This window comes from Lithobates pipiens, unplaced genomic scaffold (assembly GCF_037356315.1).
Source record: "Lithobates pipiens isolate NorthernLeopardFrog02 unplaced genomic scaffold, aLitPip1_a1.2 Scaffold_48, whole genome shotgun sequence".
Classification (NCBI taxonomy): domain Eukaryota; kingdom Metazoa; phylum Chordata; class Amphibia; order Anura; family Ranidae; genus Lithobates; species Lithobates pipiens.
This window is the reverse complement of record NW_027507872.1, coordinates 5,605,118-5,627,135: the sequence shown is the minus strand read 5'-3', so window position 1 is coordinate 5,627,135 and position 22,018 is coordinate 5,605,118. Positions and strand designations below refer to the sequence as shown.

At 42.3% G+C, this 22,018-nt stretch overlaps 1 protein-coding gene across 2 annotated transcripts in view; it reads right to left on the bottom strand.

The window, feature by feature from the left end:
* The window catches only part of PPFIA3 (PPFI scaffold protein A3), a gene marked incomplete at its 3' end in the record, with an annotated part of 942,579 nt that overhangs the window by 352,488 nt on the left and 568,073 nt on the right, over nt 1-22,018 (bottom strand). For both annotated transcript variants that reach the window (XM_077467171.1, XM_077467170.1), the window contains 1 exon segment: nt 16,088-16,222. In XM_077467171.1, the coding sequence (XP_077323297.1) occupies nt 16,088-16,222 (135 nt within the window).

The following is a 22,018-nucleotide window of genomic DNA, read 5'->3' as shown; positions in this document are numbered from 1 at the left end:
CAATGCAGCCCATCAGTGCCCACCAATGCAGCCTATCAGTGCCGCCTAATCAGCGCACTTCAATGAAGGAGAAAAATGACCCGTTTGCAAAATTTTATAACAAACTATTAAAACATGATTTTTTTTTTTTTTTTTTTTGCATCTTTTTTTGTTTGTTTAGCAAAAAATAAAACTCCGAGCTGTAACTAAATACCACCAAAAGAAAGCTCTATTTGTGGGAAAAAAATGATAAAAAATTCATTTGGGTACAGTGTTGTATGACCGCGTAATTGTCACTCAAAGTGCATCAGCGCTGAAAGCTGAAAATTGGTCTGGGACTGAGGGGGGTTTAAGTGCCCAGTAAGCAAGTGGTTAACTAAAAAATGAATTAAGAAAATTATTAGCAATTTGGAAATCAATTGATTATTATAAATTACAATAAATTAATAAAATGGTGAGAATGGAGGAAAGAGAGGACTCTATGCTAGGTATAATATTAAGGTTCTAAGCTATATCATGACCAAAAATACTTCTCAAAAGGATAAAATTGAATCTTCAGATAATAAATGGTTAATGGATAATGCTGGTGATACCCACTGTGTATATATGTGTGCACACATATAGTCATACATATACACACACACACACAAATATAATAACAGCTCATGCATACCCACATACCTGCACGTACATGCAGTTGTAAACATGTACATGTGCAACAAACGCATGTATATACGTGAGTATATACAAAAAAAATAATGTCCCAATACTCTCTAGAGGGAACATAATATTGTATAAAAAAGGGGAAGGGGAAGAGAAAAAAAAAAAAAGGAAAAAGGGGGTGGTAAAAACAAAAACAAAAAGGGGGGTGGTAAAAAAAAGGCGGTGCCAAATTTGTGTTTGTTGCCCAAATGAGCTATTTAGTGGATAAGACTGGGTATCCATTCACCAGTAACCGGGCAACCCACTGAGGCATGACCAGGGGAAAATCACACCAGCACCTGATTAAATAACAGTGCTGACTTCCATCTCCTCGTTCATTCCTCTAGGCGACATAGTATCCAAAGTGAAAATCCAGTATGTTTCCTGACGACACAGTCTTTTGAAACGTTCTGCTGGGGGAAATTTATCTGGAATTGATTCGAGGACCCAAACTTTTAGATCCTTGGATTTTTGACCATGTTCAATATGAGCACAAGTCAGGCACAGGTATTTTTTACACTGAAACATGCCCACCAGAGGAATGAGTGTTAGTTGAATGTTATTGGAAATAGATTGGGCAGATTTAATTTTGCTAGGAGTGATTTTCCCTTTTATATTTGGAGCCTTCCTATAGGCAAATTGTGGCACTGTAGCAATAGTGGTTTTTAAGTGTGGGTCTTGCTGTAGTATAGACCAGTGTCTCCATTTTCCAGTGTTTGTTGTGATATTGAGTTATGAATCTTGTTCCTACATTTTCTTGTGATCGCTGTTTTGATTTTGGAATGTCATCGATATTGTAAACCATATGAGCCTGGTCAATGAGGTCTGGGGGGTAGCCTTTCTCTATAAATTTCTGTTTGAGGTGAACACTTTGTGCATTATAGTCAGATGGAAGTCAGCACTGTTATTTAATCAGGTGCTGGTGTGATTTTCCCCTGGTCATGCCTCAGTGGGTTGCCCGGTTACTGGTGAATGGATACCCAGTCTTATCCACTAAATAGCTCATTTGGGCAACAAACACAAATTTGGCACCGCCTTTTTTTTACCACCCCCCTTTTTGTTTTTGTTTTTACCACCCCCTTTTTCCTTTTTTTTTCTCTTCCCCTTCCCCTTTTTTATACAATATTATGTTCCCTCTAGAGAGTATTGGGACATAAATTTTTTTGTATATACTCACGTATATACAGGCATTTGTTGCACATGTACATGTTTACAACTGCACGTACGTGCAGGTATGTGGGTATGCATGAGCTGTTATTATATTTGTGTGTGTGCGTATATGTATGACTATAGGTGTGCACACATATATACACAGTGGGTATCACCAGCATTATCCATTAACCATTTATTATCTGAAGATTCGACTTTATCCTTTTGAGAAGTATTTTTGGTCATGATATAGCTTAGAACCTTAATATTATACCTAGCATAGAGTCCTCTCTTTCCTCCATTCTCACCATTTTATTAATTCATTATAATTTATAATAATCAATTGATTTCCAAATTTCTAATAATTTTCTTAATTCATTTTTTAGTTAATTTACTTATAAAAATGTATTCATTTTAAATTTGAGGTATATTTATACATTTTATATTTATGTATTTAATCAATTAGTGAATTGATCGATTTCTGCAAACGTTATAAACTTATCTTCTACTAATAATCAGCAAGCTTCTTACTCATATTTACATTCACTTCGGTCTCCAGCCATCTACCTCTTTGAATCTGTGTATTTGATTGACGGGCTGGCCAGTCCATCAGATCTCTCTGTTTCTATTTCCTCTGTAATATAAGACTGCCAGGTTTGCCAGCCAATCATGGTCTGATGAAGAAGCTGTAGCTTTGAAATGCATTACCATGCCTTGCCACTATGAATAATCACATTTCCTGTTCCTGTGAAGTCACGACCAGCTGCTTCTTGTTTCCTGGTTCCCAGCATCCTCTGGATCCCTGTAAGATCACACCACACTTTTATGAGACTCCAGGACTGGTGATTTTCACCACATACTGAACTCATCTAATTTAACCTGTGAGTTACTACTTGTTTTTATTAAATATATGATTTATACTGCACTCAGTCTGGCGCCCCTCTGTTCCCATTTCGACCCCCATATACTACCTAATAAAGTTTTTAACCACCTGATTGCCCCTAGTTAATCCTTTCACCAGTGATCACCGTACAAGTGTTACGGGTGACTCTGGTTAGTTTGCTTTTTATAGCATCAGGGCACACACCATTTATTACCCAATAAAGGTTTAACCCCCTGATCAACCGGCGGGTGATATCAATTAGGTTTTAGGGTCAGATAGGGTCTGCATCACCCCAAGCAGCGCTAGGTTAGTGCCAGTAACGCTAACACCCATGTGCAAAGCATACACCTCCCGTAGTGGTATAGTATCTGAACAGATCAATATCTGATCTGATCAGATCTATACTAATGTCCCCAGCAGTTTAGGGTTCCAAAAAAACGCATTGTTAGCGGGATCAGCCCAGATACCTGCTAGCACCTGCGTTTTGCCCCTCCGCCCAGCCCACCCAAGTGCAGTATCGATCGATCACTGTCACTCACAAAACACTAAACACATAACTGCAGCGTTCGCAGTGTCAGGCCTGATCCCTGTGATCGCTAACAGTTTTTTTTGGTAGCGTTTTATATTGAAATCCTGAAGGCAGTGCTTGGTTTTCGGGGTCCCGTACTCGGCTAGGCTCCCAAAAAGTCCCCCACATGTGGTATCCCCGTACTCAGGAGAAGCAACAGAATTTATTTTGGGGTGTAGTTTCACTTATGCCCATAGCATGTGTGAGCAATATATAATTTAGTGACAATTTTGTGCAAAAAAAAAAAAGTTTGTAATATTCCCGCAACATGTGGCAAAATATAATGTATTCCATGGACTCAACATGCCTCTCAGTAAATAGCTTGGGGTGTCTACTTTCCAAATGGGGTCATTTGGGGGGGGGGGGTTGTGTTATTTTGCCATTTTATGGCCTTCGAAACTGTGATAGGTAGTGAGGAGTGAAATCAAAAATTTGCACCCTTAGAAATCCTGAAGGCAGTGATTGGTTTTTGGGGTGCCGTACATGGCTAGACTCCCAAAAAGTCCCCCACATGTGGTATCCCCGTACTCAGGAGAAGCAGCAGAATTAATTTTGGGGTGCAATTCCACATATAACTATGGCATGTGTGAGCAATATATCATTTAGTGACAACTTTTTGTAAACTTTTTTTTTTTTGTCATTATTCAATCACTTGGGACAAAAAAAAAATATTCAGTGGGTTCAAGATGCCCCTCAGCAATTTCCTTGGGGTGTCTACTTTCCAAAATGGGGTCATTTTGGGGGCTTTTGTACTGCCCTGCCATTCTGGCACCTCAAGAAATGAGATAGGCAGTCATAAATTAAAAGCTGTGTAAATTCCAGAAAATGTACTCTAGTTTGTAGACGCTATAACTTTTGTGCAAATAAATATACGCTTATTGACTTTTTTTTACTAAAGACATGTGGCTGAATAAATTTTGGCCTAAATGTATGACTAAAATTGAGTTTATTTGGTTTTTCTTATAACAAAAAGTAGAAAATATCTTTTTTTTTCAAAATTTTCAGTCTTTTTCCTTTTATATTGTAAAAAATAAAAATCGCAGAGGCAATCAAATACCATCAAAAGAAAGCTCTATTTGTGGGAAGAAAAGGACGCAAATTTCGTTTGGGTACAACACTGCATGACCGCGCAATTACCAGTTAAAGCCGTGCAGTGTGAAATTGTAAAAAGACCTCTGGTCCTTAGGCTGACAATTGGTCCGGGGCTTAAGTGGTTAAACCATTAGCAAAAGCTGACCTATATGATTTTAAGTGCGTTAAACTGGTTGTACCGTATTGGTAGAGAATGGCCAATTTCCTATGTCAAGGGGTTATGGTTGCGGAGTTTCTCCAGATAATTGGGGTTATATAACGGGGATCCCGGTGGGTGTGGATTGGGGGGGGGGGTCAGTTGAGTTCCTTATTTTGAGTTTTCCCAGGGAGTTAGTGATATTACGTTTCAAATACCAATCTGTATATCGAAATGGATGGATTATGGATGAAATCTCGTCAGTGGTGAACGTGTATTCAATATATCTTTTCCATCTAGCAAAGAAACGGACATTGGAGCAGATGTTCTCTAATAATGTATCCAGTCTTTTGATGTGGAACAGCGATTGTAGTGTTTGTTTTATGGAGCGTAAGGAGGGTGGATTTTTGTTGATCCAGTGGGACATGACCATTCTCTGAGCTGCTAGAAGTCATAGATGGGGCCAATGCGTAAGAGTCGTTTTCCTTGATATTGAGGTGGTGGGTTGTGGATCACATCCGAATTGGCACAGAAGTGCGTCTTTGATTAATCTAGCATTGTTGTTTACCTTGGCAATGTAGTTGAGTACTGAGTCCCAAAACTTGGCTATTGAGGAGCACTCCCATAAACGATGCAGCAATGTAGGGCGAGGGGTGGAGCACCAAGGGCATAGAGCTTGAGTAGGATCAGAAATGTTAGTGCGATAAGTATAGTAGGCTCTATGGATAATTTTGAAGTGAGTTTCCCTCCATGTTTCCGTTGTGATGAGACTTAATATATGTTTATGGCTTTGTACAATCTTTTCTGTCAGATCACTGTTCTTAAATATGGAGGACCACTTATGAAAGGAGCAAGATGGTATTTGCTCATTTGATGGTCAATAAGGTGGGGATAGAGCTTGGAAATGGAATAGTCATCATTTTGGAGCACCACATCCAGATAGGATTTTTGAAGGGGGTTAGTTTGGGGTCCGTGGCAGGCTCAGAGATAAGTAGCTGATGGTGATGAAACGTATGGGTTGGTGGCAGGGAAAATTCTCGTGAGAGATCCTGATAGGACTTAAATTGTCCCGGTTTGTTTCCAAATAATGAGCCAACAGTTGTGAGTCCACGTGACCCCTAGATTTTAAAAGCTGAGTACATAGTAAAGGGGATTAACATGGGGTTTCCTTGCATAGATAAATGACTCGAAATACTCAAGGGTAGCCCCAGCAGTCTCCTTATGTCCCTAATAAGAATATTTGATTTGAAATGTGCAGGAAGTTTCTTTAATGTGGAGTGGAAAACCGCTAAGAGAGTATATGGGTGTACCAAGGCTTCCTCAAGTCTATGATTTGAATAGCGGGATTTTCCTGACAGTCAATCCAAACCCTATCTAAGTAGACATGATATATTATAGAAACGAATATTGGGTAACCCTGCCCCTCCTTCGGACTTCGGAAGGCAGAGATTCTGAAGAGCTATGAGTGGCTTTTTGCCGGCCCACAAGAAGGAGTTTATCGATTTATGCAGCTTTTGTATATCTAAATGCTTCAGTAGAAGCGGTATAGTATGCATTGGATACAACAATTTTTGCAAATTACACCATTTTGAATAGGTGGCATCTCCTAAAAAGCGAGAGAGGGAGGGTCGCCCATGCTTCCAACTTCTTTACAATTTTTGTAATTAGTGGTGGAAAATTAAAAGCATACAAGGAGGAAGGATCCCAACCTATATGAATCCCCAAGTATGTAATATGGCGAGTGGCTAAGGTAAATAGTGAGGATGTATTCCATTTAGTGGCTAATCAGGAATTTAGGGCTAGGACATCACTTTTGTCATACAGTAGGTGACCGCGATATTGTGTCAATCTTCTAGCGGCGAGATTGACACCCTACGAGCTCTGTCACGGGAGCCAGCGCCGAGCTGGCTTGCATTGGGAAAAGAAAAATGTTTCTTTTCCTTTCCAAATAAGCGACAAGCATCGCTGGCCGGGTTGACACTGGTGCGGGGATCCGAATTGCATTCCCACCAATACCCTTTCGCCGAAAAAAATGGCGTGGGGTCCCCCCCAAAATCCATACCAGACCCCTATCCGAGCACGCAGCCTGGCTGGTCAGGAAAGGGGATGGGGACGAGCGAGCCCCCCCCCCTGCTGAGCCGTACTAGGCTGCGTGCCCTCAACATGGGGGGTGCCTTGGGGAAGGGGGGGCCGCGCGCCCCCCCCACCCCAAAGCACCTTGTCCCCATGTTGATGAGGACAAGGGTCTCTTCCCGACAACCCTGGCTGTTGGTTGTCAGGGTCTGCGGGGGGGGGGCTTATCGGAATCCGGAAACCCCCTTTAATAAGGGGGCCCGCTGGATCCTGGCCCCCCACCCTATGTGAATGAGCATGGGGTACAATGTACCCCTACCCATTCACCTGTGAAAAAAAATGTACAAAAAAACACAACACACAAGGGTTAAAATAGTTTATTGCACAGCTCCAGGGGTCTTCCGTCTTCGGGAGTCTTCTCGCCGGACTCCTCCGCTATCTTCTGCTAGCTCTTTTGCGGTGGCCCGGTCTTCTATCGCTGCCGCCGCCTTCCGTTCTTCTTCTTCTTCTGGAGATGTTGACTCGACGCTCTCTCCGGCCGCAATGCCAGGGACGCGGCGACTTATATAGGGACAAGGGGCGGGGTCACCGGGTGATGTCAAATGGTGACCCCGCCCCTTACGATGTCACAGTCCCGGAGGATGCTGGGACTGTGACATCATAAGGGGGTGGGGTCACCATGTGACTTCAACCTGTGACCCTGCCCCTTGTCCCTATATAAGTCGCCACGCACCGCGTCCCTGGCATTTCTTTTCTTTCTTTTTCTGCCAGTGTAAGACGTAGTGTGAGTTTGCGACCCTCCGAATCTTCCCGGACCTCTTGGACAGTATATTTCAGGTTTTTATGTAGGTACTCCGGCTTTGCGACCCACCGCAAGAGATCCATAAACCTCACCTACCCATAGCTTCCGTAGCCGTGGTAAATCATCGGAAGATAGATGGGTCTCCTGGAGGAGGGCCACATCAGCACTGAGTCGTTTTAAATGTCGTTGAATTTGCATGCGTTTATTTGGAGAATGGAGCCCCTTGACATTCTAGTAAATAATTTTTTAAGTGATCCCTTTTATCTTGAAGAGCCATTGCCATTTAGTTGGGATTTGAACTAATACTGCTATAACGGTTAAACCCCTGGTGATTAGAGTAAGGGTGGCGTGGGGGGTGCACATAGGCCGGGAAGCCTCCAGCGATAAATATGTAAACCAGACAACATATTCAAATAAATTCAAAATTCGAAGAAACAAGCAGGATTGGGTTGGGGAGATCGAAGCCAGGTAGGAATCACACCTAGTAGAGCATACCGACTTTTTTTCCGCATGATAGCCTACACCTATACAGAGTTCCCGCTTGATACTCTTCCCTCTTCTGAAAATGGTAGTATATCATCGGGGGGGGGGGGGGGGAAGAGGGAAGAGAGGGTAGGGGAAAGGGGGGATGGAAGGGGAAGGTTTAGGAAGCTGCTTTCACAGATGTGGATTACAAGGGCATGGGAAAGGAAAGATGGGTACAGTGGACCTGGCCATAATGAAAATGTACAGTCCTACTGCGGAGGACTAAATTTTAAGTCAGTTTTATACCCATAAGAGAATAAGCGGGCAGCCCAGTTTGAGAAGCTATAATATATTACGGGTACAGCAGATACCTCTATTACAATCTACAATCATAACATGCAACAAACATATTATAAAAAACATTATGTCCTTAACTAAAAGCGAGGAAAAAAAGGAAAAACCCCAAAAATACAGGGTTTAAGTTACCATCTCCTGGTCGTTGACAAGCACTCAGCGATCGTCCTTCTTAGTTCAGCGAATTTCTGAGTGATTAGGATGTTTAGTAGATCAACTACGCTAGTATGGGGGTTTTTCTGGGGTGGACTGAGTGCGGCGTGGAATCCGGGGATTTTGAGAGCCTCTTGAGTTGTTAGCAAGGTTATTCTGTGCTGTATCCATATCCGTAGGGTGGTTAATGTAGTGCTCCGTTTCAGCTGGGGATGAGAAGGAGTGGCGCGCCCCTGAGGTGTATATAACGTGCAGAGTTGCTGGATATGCCAAAGTAAATTTGACGTGATTGTTGAATAGAGTGGAGCAAACAGAAGAAAATGCTTTTCGTTGTTTCATCACCTCCACAGAATAATCAGCAAATAATAATAGTTCTGTGTCATCGATAGATAGAGCCCCTTGACTACGGAATTTCTGTAGGATGGCATTCTTATCAGCATAATTGAGTTACCTGACTATAACTGGTCTGGGTTTGGTTCTTTGCTCCGTGTGTTGGCCTATTCTGTGAGCGCGTTCTCATGATGCATGGCGTGCGAAGTCCCAGTTGTTCAGGGATATTTTTAGCACAAATTTCCACAAGTTGGGTAGCTGATATAGATTCTGGTAGTCCAATAACCCTAAGGTTGTTTTTTCTTGAACAATTTTCTAAATCGTCAAATTTTTCCCAGATTTCTCAATTTGCTTGGGTGAGGCTTGCGAGAGTCAAAGACTGTGTCGTAGTGTCTTCTTCTAGCAAAGAGATTCTTTCCTCTGTTTGTGTTAAGCGCTGTGCCTGGCTTTGCAGTTCAATGTGAAATTGATCTAATGCCCTTTGTACTGCAGCATCGATCGTAGCCGACAGCGTTGGTGTGAGAAGAGCCACTACCGCCTGGGCTATGCCTTCGGGGGATGTGGGATCACCCTGTGTAGTCCCTGTTATGTTCTGCAACGTGTCTCTGAGGCTGAGGGCGGGCGCCATCTTAGTCGCGGCCACTGCTGTTTCCGCAGAGGGCTGCATGGCTTCAGAGGCTGATCGGTTGTGGGATCACTCCACAAACTGATACATATGTGTTGCGACCGGTCCTGGGGTCAAGGAGGGGTGCCCCTGAGATATATATATATATATATATATATATATATATATATATATATTCACTCACTCACTCACTTAATCACACACACACTATCTCACAAAAGTGAGTATACCCCTCACATTTTCATAAATATTTTATTATATCTTTTCATGTGAGAACACTGAAGAAATGATACTTTGCTACAATGTAAAGCAGTGAGTGTACAGCTTGTATAACAGTGTAAATTTGCTGTCCTCTCAGATTAACTCAACACACAACCATTAATTTCTAAACCACTGGCAACAAAAGTAAATACACTCCTAAGTGAAAAAGTCCAAATTGGGCCCAAAGTGTCAATATTTTGTGTGGCCATCATTATTTTCCAGCACTGCCTTAACCCTCTTGGGTATGGAGTTCACCAGAGCTTCACAGGTTGCCACTCCTCTTCCACTCCTCCATGATGACATCATGGAGCTGGTGGATGTTGGAGACCTTGTGCTACTCTACCTTCCATTTGAGGATGCCCCACAGATCCAGACAGAGGGCACAACAAAAAACAGCATGAACAAGCTCATGCCCAATGTCACCGCTTAACCTTGCTCTTGATACTTCTAGTCAGCAAATTTTGCTCTTCAGCAGATTGGTATGCACTGCCCTCTTTAGTGTCAACAATCAAAAAACAGCTTATTCAATATCTCTGCAGTGCTGTGCATATACACAAATTTACAAAAATTAAGTTACAAAGTTAGTTATACACAAGCAAACAATTATTGAAAATAAAAGGGCTAAACATTGCAGAACATTTTCCCATGGTAGCTTTCTAGCCAAGAGTTGGGTGAAAAAAGAATCGCACTACAACAGCAATTTAGATAGGGCAATCATTTGGTCTCAGACCTTAACTATATCATTTTGAAAACAAAGTTTAGTTACTATAGTTGTCCATTTATCGAGATGGGGGAGGCCTGTTGCATTACTTAATTTGCAGAGATAGGATTGTATTTAGGCAAAGCTTTAAATGCTCATTGCAGCATTACAGATAAAGCTACATTTTTTTCTTAAACAACTGGTCTGCCTAACCACTCCAGTCTATAGGCATTTTCTCCCTAATCCCCAAATGACAGTGCAAAAATTATTTCTTTTGTTTGTAATCTATTCTACTGTATTATACATAATTTTACATGGGGCAGACAAGGATTTACATTTCATAACAGATTTTAATACAGTTATTTTTTACTTTTTATTTTTTTTAGAAGAAGTAAAAAATAAAAAAAATACCCTTTTTTTGATGTTTGTGATTGCTAAAAATCTGAATGCCACTGCGTTTACTTATATGAACAATTAATATCTACTTTACAAAGAAACAATCTTCAATTCTGGTCCCATGCTTACACTTCCCAACTCTTGGGAATCACACTGAAATCCACAGAACACTTGGCAAAGAATGGAATAAAGAAAAGAGGGTGCACCAGCCATGTGCATTATCCTTTAGTACAGTTATTTGTAAAAACAGATTAAACACTACTCGCAAACATGTGACGATAATTTGTTTTCTAAAAAGCCTCCAAATGGTGGCAGTCAATCTAGGTACACTCTGAGGAATAGTGATGAGCTTCGTGTTCGACTCGAACATTGGCTGTTCGGCGAATTCCGAACGTTTGGGCCGTTCGCGTCAAAATTCGAGTGGCGCGCGCGCGGACCACAATGCACTGCGGTGGCGCAGTGCATTGCTGGCTCATGATTGGCCAAGCATGCACTGTGACCCCGCATGCTTGGCCAATCGTAGCGCCAGCAGCGAGGAGAGCCATGATTGGCCACAGGCATCCTGCCTGTGGCCAATCATAGCTCAGGCTGTGTAGTGCACGCCCCACACTATATAAGGCCGCCTTTGAGGCGGCCTCGTGTAGTGTGTTAGCATCTGAAGCAGTGGGTGTTCTGTGTACCTTCAACACGTTTTTGGCTGATTTCCTATCTTGCTGCTGTGTAGTGGTTGTTGTCTGTGCCCTGACCGCAGTATACACCACTATATTCACCTCACCTATATAGCTAGTGATCTAGCTTTAACCACTTAACAACTGCCCATTGCCAATTAACGGCTTTAGGGCGGTTGTTTAACTCTGAGAGGCCGTTAATTAACGGCCTCCCAGAATTCTGCTCTCGCGCGCCCCCTGGGGCGCGCACTCGAGAGCATCCGTGACCGCCGGGTCCTGCATCACGGATCACGGTAAACGGCCGCTCGTCGCGGCCGTTTACCACGTGATCGCTCCGTCAAATGACGGAGTGATCACTTGTAAACAAACCGGCGTCATGTTATGGCGCCGGTTCCTCCCTCCCCTCTCTGTACCGATCGGTACAGCGGAGGGGAAAGAGATCGGTGTCAGCAGCAATGTGGGCTGCATCTGCAGTGCCCACATCGCTGCTCACCGAATTTAACCCCTCAATTCCCTGCCAATACTCTGCAATACCAGTGCATACTCTGCAGGACCCTGCCATTACTCTGCAGTACCCCGCCATTACTCTGCAGTACCCCGCCATTACTCTGCAGTACCCCGCCATTACTCTGCAGTACCCCGCCATTACTCTGCAGTGCAGTACCCTGCCATTACTCTGCAGTACCCTGCCATTACTCTGCAGTACCCCCCATTACTCTGCAGTACCCCCCAATACTCTGCAGTACCCCCCAATACTCTGCAGTACCCGCCATTACTCTGCAGTACCCCGCCATTACTCTGCAGTACCCCGCCATTACTCTGCAGTGCAGTACCCTGCCATTACTCTGGAGTACCCTGCCATTACTCTGCAGTACCCCCATTACTCTGCAGTAACCCCCATTACTCTGCAGTACCCTGCCATTACTCTGGAGTACCCCCCAATACTCTGCAGTACCCTGCTATTACTCTGTAGTACCCCGCCAATACCCCGCCAATACTCTGCAATACCCTGCCATAAATTGCCATACCCAGCCATACTCGGAGATACCCAGCCATACTCGGTGATACCCTGAAATACCCAGCCATAGACGCCCCCCACCCCTCACCGCCCTCCGGTGCTTCTACAAACTCGCCAGTACGATCAAAGCCAGAATCTTTTTTTTATTTTTTATTTCAGGCTTCCCAGCCTAGAGGTGAGATGTGGGGTCATATTGACCCCCAGATTTCACTGTAAAGAGGACCTGTCACCCCATATTCCTATTACAAGGGATGTTTACATTCCTTGTAATAGGAATAAAAGTGATCAAAAATATATTTTTGGGGAAAAAAATGTCAAACTAAAATAAATAAAGTAAAATGAACAATGAAAAAAAAAAAAATAATTTTAAAGCGCCCATGTCCCCATGTGCTCGCATGCAGTAGCGAACGCATGCGTAAGCCCCGCCCACATATGAAAACGGTGTTCAAACCACACATGTGAGGTATCGCCGAGAACGTTAGAGCGAGAGCAATAATTCTAGTCCTAGACCTCCTCTGCAACTCAAAACATGTAACCAGTAAAAAAAAAATTAAGCGTCGCCTATGGGGATTTTTTAAGTAGCGACGTTTGGCGCCATTCCACGGGCATGTGCAATTTTGAAGAGTGACATGTTTGATATCTATTTACTCAGCATAACTTCATCTTTCACTTTATGCAAACATTGGGCTAACTTTACTGTTTTTTTTTGTTTGTTTTTTAAGCACAAAACTGTTTTTTCCCCCCAAAAAACGCGCTTGAAAAATTGCTGTGCAAATACCGTGTGAGATAAAAATTTGCAACGACCACCATTGTATTCTCCAGGGTCTTTTGGTATGCATATGCTGTGTGTGTGAAATAACCTGATAATATGACAATTTTGTGGGAAAAAAAAAAAAAAAGGAAATAGGCCGTCAGTACTTCAGGTGTGATCAATTTTCAGATATTGGCACCATAGCTTGTGGACTCTATAATTTTCACAAAGACCAAATAATATCCACCAATTTGTACTTATTTTTACCAAAGATATGTAGTAGTATGAATTTTGGCCAAAATTTATGAAGAAAAAATTACTAATCTGCTAAATTTTATAACAGAAACGAAGAAAAATTCATTTTTTCGCAGAATTTTCGGTCTTTTTTCTTTTATAGCACAAAAAATAAAAAACTGAGAGGTGATTAAATACCACCAAAAGAAAGCTCTATTTGTGTGAAAAAAAGGACAAACATTTCCTATAGGTCCAGTGTTGCATGACTGAGTAATTGTCATTCAAAATGTGAGGGCACCGAAAGCTGAAAATTGGTCTGGTTATTAAGGGTGTTTAAGTGCCCAGTGGTCAAGTGGTTAATAATAGAGCTTGCAGTCAGTAGCGTTAGGAGATAGTGCGTGCTGTCTGCGTGCTCTGTACCCAGTACATACCGCTATAATATAGGGCAGGCCCCTACTTTCAAACATCCAACTTACAAACATCTCCTACTTGCAAACGCAAGGAGACAGCAGCAAGTGAGATGAAAAAAGATGGACGACAAAACAAATTATACAGGGGTGATAACCCTTCCCTATGTTTTCCAAAAAGCTTAAAAATAGTTTGTTTGACTGGAGCTACACTTTAAAAATGTACCGGTTGAAAATTACAAACAGATTCAACTTAACACAACAAACCTACACAGTCCCTGTCTTGTTTGCACCGCCTGTATACTGCTGTTCTGAGTATATAGGGCCTGGGGGCCACACGCATTTCCTTTTTTTAATATGGGTACGGGGTTCCCCTTAATATGCGTACAAGACCCAAATAGGCTGGTAATGGGCAGGGAGGGCTACCCATGCCATTTTTCTGAATGATTTTCAACCATATTGCAGGAACCAGATATAACATTAAAACCGCAAGCAGTTTTAAATGGTGTTATTTCCGTTTAATGTCATTTTGTGCAGGGACTGTTCCAAACACGGGAAACACGTGGCACTTCACAGGCATACTACAGACACCCCCCAGGCACCATATTTAAAGGAATATTTCACCTTTTTTTTTCACTTTAATCGTCATTAAAATCAGTGCTCCCGCCAAAACGGCAGTTTTTAAAACTTTTTTTTGCAGTGACCCATGTCCCCTGAGGCAGGAGGCAGGTCCCCAAACCCTTTTTAGGACACTGTCTTGCATATTAGCCGTTAAAATTAGCACTTTCCATTTCGAACGTTCGAGTCCCATAGACTTCAATGGGGTTCTAACGTTCGTTTCGAACGCGGGGGTCGTTCGCAAGTTCTGGTGCGAACCGAACCGGGGGGTGTTCGGCTCATCCCTACTGAGGAAGAAGGTATACATTTGAAACATATCAGCCAGCAGTGATCTTTAAGTCCCCTCCTTCACCACCTGGAGACTGTGGAGGCTTTTTACAAAACAAATTAAATTCACATGTTTGTGAGTAGTGTTTAACCTGTTTTTATAAATACATTTACTAAAGAAAATGCAGAAGGCTGATTCGCTCTCTTTTCTTTATTCCATCTCTTAATTGCTAGGATACTCCTATCCTGGAGGGCAGCAAGACCTGAGGAATTAGCCTTTGAACATTAGACCACCCAGACATCACACTTATGCGCAAGAGTATTTGTTTGCTGCTACTTAGTAAAGGATTGTCTGGAGCATGCTGACAGGCTTAGAGCATGTCCTCTTTTACGTGGAGACAGCTATATTTTCTGTAATCTATCTTCTGCCCCTTTACAGTGCAGTCCCCTTTATATCACGGTGCCCACTTTACAGTAGAGTCCCCTTTATAGCACAGCCCCCCTTTACATTACAGTGTCCCCTTTACAGAGCAGTCCCCATTACATTAATGGAAAGGGGCACTGTAATGTAAAGAGGGGCTGTGATGTGAAGGGAAACTGAGGACACTGTGGGACTTCTTTAAAGCGGGACTGTGATATAAAGGTGGGCTGTGCTGCAAAGGGGTGTTGTGGTATGAAGGGGACTGAGGACAGACTTCATGAGTATCCCATCCCCGACCTTTCCACCACAACCACTATCCTCCCCCAGCATGACGAATCCCCCCTCCCCCTATGCGCTAGGAAAATTGGCTGCCATGAAACGGTCCCTGCAGCCCAAAAGTTTGTGGGCCGCATATCTAAATCATCTGATGTTATTGTTGCAACCTGGGGATTAATGTGTGGAAGAAATATCGATAGCCGGAAACACCAACCTGCAAATGCACCTGGACACACCATAGCTGGTGTGTCCATTTGCAGGTTGGTGATTCCTGGTGCCATTTTATAACTGGACATATAGCTGCCGTACTTAAAATGGCTTCCAAGACTAAAAAATAACAGAATTAGGCTTTATACAAGATATATCAGTGAACCTCAGTTTGAAAAGCATGCTAAGCTTTCCACTAAGAAAGCCCAGATTTTGGATAATTGAACTATGACACAGTATAATCTAATCTTTCTTTGTCAAATCTTTTTTTTACAAAATGGGCAGTTTTGAAGCGCCAGAATGCTAGTTTAAATATTTGGAGCTTGTCATCTCCTGACTGCAAGTGGTGATTGTGCAATATTCATTATCAACAAACAAAATGTTTCTATGTCTATTAATTAATAACATCAACACAAAAAAGATGTAAGAAAAGATACCCTATGCATTTGTTCTAATTCTTGCTTCTCTTGTAAAGAAAAGTACTTATTATGAAAGATTTTCTGGCTTCTTCCTACTGTGTGCTCTGATTAGACAGTGTGTAAGTATAGATACCTTGCTGAGAGCCGCCACTCGCTGTGCTAGCTGAGCTTCAATCTCCGGGAGAGTCTCTGCTTTCTGCAGGGTCTGTTGTAATTTCTGTTTGGCATCCTCTAGCCACTCTTGCAGCTGCCGGTTCTTCTCTTCACTCTGTGGCAGGAGGCACAAGTCAACAATGTTAAAAATGATCAGTCAATCACAACCCAGCCTTAAAAGCCACACTAGTTACCAGGTGCTCTTTGTTATCTGTTGCAATGTACAATCTCTGTTATTTACGTTTTCAGTAAGCACATTTAGATTAATAGCCCAGCAACTCAGGGCCCATAATGGAATGACCAAAAACAACAACCAATGACCAGGAACTCAAAATCTAAATGTATAGCTGCAGCCCAATCTCCTAGTTATAAAATGAGTGGCTACATCTGCTGTGAGCAATCTTCTGCCTTTAAAGTAGAAATTGGGGATTGATCAAACTCATTTTAAAACTGATTCCCTACCCTTTAACACTTATACTAACTACCCTGTTGAATATAGATGCATATACATACCTATTCTCAGGCCGCTCTGGTCTGGTCACGTGATCTCCCCTATGTCAGCCATAACTGGCTCCAGGGGAGAAGAGCATGCACTAACACAATCTGGAATGCCTGAGAGGTTGTCATCCATAGGCTTACTATGGGCCTTCCACTGTCTGAGGTCTCTGCTAGCAGAAAGAGGGGAGCTAATCACATGACCAAACAGGAGCAGATTGAAAATAGGTACACATATATTGTACATCAGCCTTTCTCAACCCTTGAAATAACTTTCCAGTCTCAGGGAACCCCTGCTAAAAATTACTTGATCTACAAATCATGATACACTAGTGTGATGGTTAGTGGGAAGATTGCACTTGTGGTAATTGGAAAGAATTTCCCCCTTACAGATAGGTAAAAATATCAGTGGTGTTAGTGGTCACTTATCCGAGAGGCAGAAATTACTCAATGATCAAAGAACCCCTAGCAACCTCTGGAGGAACCCTGGTTGAGAAACCATGCTGTACATCTTTCTTCCATAGGGTTATGAATATACAATAGGTGTTAGAAGGGGGGGGGGGAGCAGTTTCAGGATTAGTTAGATCGATTACAGAATTTCACTTTAAGCAGTCCGATAGTGCTTCTTAACCAAAGAGTGAAGCATCATGGGAGAATCAGCAAAAACAGAAAATAAAGAAAGCAAGAAAATGGCGAGGAACAACATATCTGAGGCTTATACAATAAGGGGTATATTTATAGAGCAGTTAAAGTGGTTGTAAACCCTTACAACACACTTTGACCTACAGGTAAGCCTAGAATAAGACACGGTTTAGGAGATATTTACTGAAAGACAGGCACCGCTGTCTATGGCGCATGCCTGGCGGCTCCCGTGCGCATGTGCGGGAGTGACGGCTTCGCCGAATGACAGCGGCGGAGCGGCGAGACCCACCGAGAAGAAGGATGCGCCGGACTACAGGGGACAGCGGTGACATCGCTGGCTCCTGTGTCAGGTAAGTGACACATAATGGACTACTATGCGATGCATAGTAGTCCATTATACTTTACCTTTTGCAGGGAATAAAAGAGGAAGTAAACTCATCAGGGTTTACTTCCTCTTTAATATTACTTTCACTAAACATTCACTGCCGGTTAATCTTCCACATACATGTTTTTTTTTTTTTTTTAAATGACTGACGATTGAATTACCGCCAGTAAATATTTGGTGAAAGTCACATTCACCACTTTTTAAATATACCCCTAAAAACCCCTAAGATAAAAGTTGTGTCCACACCAGGTTGTATTTTCTGTTCTGGGTCTCCACTTATCTCCCAGATGTTACTGGTATACTAAGTTCCTGCACAGCCATAACAACCCGAACTTCTTTATCATTAGGATACGGGGCCCTTTTACTCCCATGAATATGCAGTAACCCATATTTATAATGTTTCATGTGTTTTCACATAGTGAAATTTTTACCACAATTATAAAGTCCATTTTTTTCCAAAGTGTTCAAGTGATATTAAACCCAAAATGAAAAATGTTATATATATTTAGATACACTAACAAATTTAAGCAACGCGAGTGTTGTTTGTTTGTTGCAAAAATGTGACTATATTTTATTGGGATTTTATGTAATAGACCAACACAAAGTGCCACATAATTGTGAAGTGGAAGGAAAATAATAAATGGGTTTCAATTTGTTTTTTTTTTTTTTTTTTTTTATAAATATCTGAAAAATGTGGCCTGCATTTGTATTCAGCCCCCTCAAAAATTTGTAGCATCACCTTTTGCTGCAATTACAGCTGCAAGTCTTTTTGGATATTCTCTACCAGCTTTGCACATCCAGAGAGAAATTTTTGACCAGTCTTCATTGCAAAATAGCTTTGTCAGATTGCATGGAGGGCATCTGTGAACAGTAATCTTCAAGACTTGACACAGACTCTTAATTGGATTTAAGTTTAGATTCTAACACATGAATATGCTTTGATCTAAAACATTCCATTTTAGCTCTGGCTGTATATTTAGAGGCGTTATCCTGCTGGAAGGTGAACCTCTGCCCCAGTCTCAAGTCTTTTGCAGATTCTAACAGTTTTTCTTCTAAGATTGCCATGTATTTGGCTCTATCAATCCTCCCATCAAATCTGACCAGCTTCCCTGTCCTTGCTGAAGCAAAGCATCCTCACGACATGATGGTGCCACAATCATGTTTAACGGTGAGGATGGTGTGTTCAGCAGGGGTGCAATGGATCAAAAAACTCATAGATCGGATCATATCTCGGATCAGAGTCACGGATCAGATCATTTTTTGGATCAGCAAATAATAATAATTGAATTTGAAAACCTGAAAATTCCACCACCATATAGTCCCCACTGTAATGTCCACACTCTCCCCACTGTAATATACATCTCCCCCACTGTAATATCCACATCATCTCGCCCAATGTAATATTGGCTGAGCATGGATGAGTATTGCCGAGTATTGGGAGGGTATTGCCGAGTATTGGCAGGTTATTGCCGAGTATTGGCATTGGCAGGTTATTGCCGAGTATTGGCATTGGCAGGTTATTGGCAGGTTATTGGCAGGGTATTGCAGGGATGGCTGTGACTGCAATTGTCACAGAGCAGCGCTGTGGGCACTACAGATGCAGCACACAGCACTGCTGCCATCTGATTTCTCCCCTCCACTGTACAGATTTGTACAGAGATGGGAGAGAGGAACCAGCGTCGTCATGTTTGTTTACAAGTGATCGATCCGTCATTTGACGGAGCGATCACATTGTAAACGCCGACGGGTACACCAAGATGGCCACCGCTCTGGAACTAGGCTGAAGCCGCAGCCTTTCCTAAGGCCGAGACCGTGGAGCGCTCTGCAGCGTGTGTTGATCTGAGCGGGGTGACCTATTCGGATCACGGATCGGTGCCGATCCATTGCACCCCTAGTGTTCAGGGTGACGTGCAGTGTTAGTTTTCTGCCACACATTATCGTTTTGCTTTTAGGCCAACAAGTTACATTTTGACTTCATCTGACCAGAGCACCTTCTTCCACATGTTTGTTCTGTCCCCCACATGGCTTCTCGCAAACTGCAAACAAGACTTTTTATGGCTTTCTTTCAACAATAGCTTTCTTCTTGCCACTCTTCCATAAAAGCCAGATTTGTGGAGTGTCCTGTGGACAGATTCTCCAATCTAAGCTGTGGATCTCTGAAACTTTTCCAGAGTTACCACAAGCCTCTTGGCTGCTTCTCTAAATAATGCTCTCCTTGCCCTGCCTGTCAGTATAGGTGGATGGCCATGTCTTGGTAGGCTTGCAGTTGTGCCATACTCTTTCCATTTTCAAATGACAGATTGAACAGTACTCCATGAGATGTTCAAAGTTTGGGATATTTTGTATAACCTAACCCTGCTTTAACAGCTTCTGGACTGGCCACAGTTGTTATACATTGACTGTTTGAAGCAGAATATCATTGTTATGGCAGCAGCTAGCTGCCATAACCCCGGTATCCTCTTCTTCAGTGAGCGGTCCGGTTTAAGATGAACGTGGTCTCTGCGGCTGCTCCTGCCGCAATCCGGTGCCTCTACTGGAGCCGTCGACAGCGGCGGAGGCAATCAGATACTTTGTGTGGCCTGACATGGACACGAGTGCGAGAAAGATGGCCCCAACCGTCTCCATATCATTGCAGGACATCAAAATGTCACTTCTGTCCATAGCTTTTAAAGGGCCTTTTTTTTTCTTCCTAAATTACATTTTTTTTTTCTTATTGCATTTTAGTGTAAATATGAGATCTGGGGTCTTTTTGACCCCAGATCTCACATTTGAGCGGTCCTGTCATGCTTTTTTCTATTACAAGGGATGTTTACTGTTTGGGGGTGTATAATGTTTAAGGGTTCTAAGTAATTTTCTTGCAAAAAAAACAGTTTTTAAATTTTAAACAACAAATCTCAGAAAGAGGCTCAGCCCTTAAGTGGTTAAAATTCTCCACAACATTACCCCTGACCTGTCTGGTGTATTCCGTGGCCTTCATGATGCTGTTTGTTCACTAAAGTTCTCTAACAAACCTGTGAAGGCTTCACAGAACAGCTGCATTTATACCGAGATTAAATTACACTTAGGTGGACTCTATTTACTAATTAGGTGACTTCTGAAGGCAATTGGTTCCACTAGATTTTAGTTAGGGTTATCAGAGTAAAGGGGGCTGAATACAAATGCACACCACACTTTTCAGATATAAAAAAAAAACAAAAAACGTTGAAACCCATTTATCATTTTTCTTCCACTTCACAATTATGTGCCACTTTGTGTTGGTCTATCACACAACTTCCCAATAAAATACATTTAAGTTTTTGGTTGTAACATGACAAAATTTAGAGCATTTCAAGTGGTATGAAGGCACTGTATTTATGGTTTTGGTTATTTACATATTTTAAGCAAAACAGCAGTTGCATGCCTGCCCACAGCTTTGTTACAGGTACTTTTGCCTGAATGTCTTTAACCTCTTAACAGCTTCCCGACCGCCTCACGCAGACATACTGCAGCAGATTAACGTACCTGTAAGCTGCCCTTTAAGAGGCGGCTCGCGCGTGCGCCCGCTGGGAGCTCAGTAACATTGACCACGGGTCCCACAGACTTGTTGTCCGTAGGGATACCCACAATCGTCTCACGGTGAGGAAGAACGGGGAGGTGCTAATGTAAACGAGCATCCCCCGTTCTGCCTAGTGACACTGTCACTGATCAGCACTCCGTGCAATTGGAAGTGCTGATCAGTGACGTGTTACACATAGCCCCTCCACCCTTAACCCCTACAATGCCACCTAGTGGTTAAGCCCTTCACTGTCAGTGACATTTTTACATTAATAAATGCAATTTTTTTGCATATTTAACACTGTATTAATGCCAATGGTCCCAAAAATGTGTCAAAATTGTCCGATGTGTCCACCATAATGTCGCAGTCACGATAAAAATCGCTGATCGCTATCATTACTAGTAAAAAAAATATCAATAAAAATGCCATAAAACTATGCCCTATTTTGTAGACGCTATAACTTTTGCGCAAACCAATCAATAAGTGATTATTGCGATTTTTTTTTTTTTTACCAAAAATATGTAGAAGAATACGTATCGGCCTAAACTGAGGGAAAAAAAATGTTTTAAATATTTTTTAGGTATATTTATTATAGCAAAAAGTAAAAAATGCGTTTGTTTCAAAATTGACGCTATTTATTTGTTTATAGCGAAAAAAACAAAAACAACAGAGGTGATCAAATACTATCAAAAGAAAGCTCTATTTGTGGGGGAAAAAAGTCAATTTTGTTTGGGAGTCACGTCACACGACCAAGCAATTGTCAGTTAAAGCGACGCAGTTCCGAATCGCAAAAAAGTACTCTGGTCAAGAAGGGGGTAAATTCTTCTGGGGCTGAAGTGGTTAAAGACCACCCA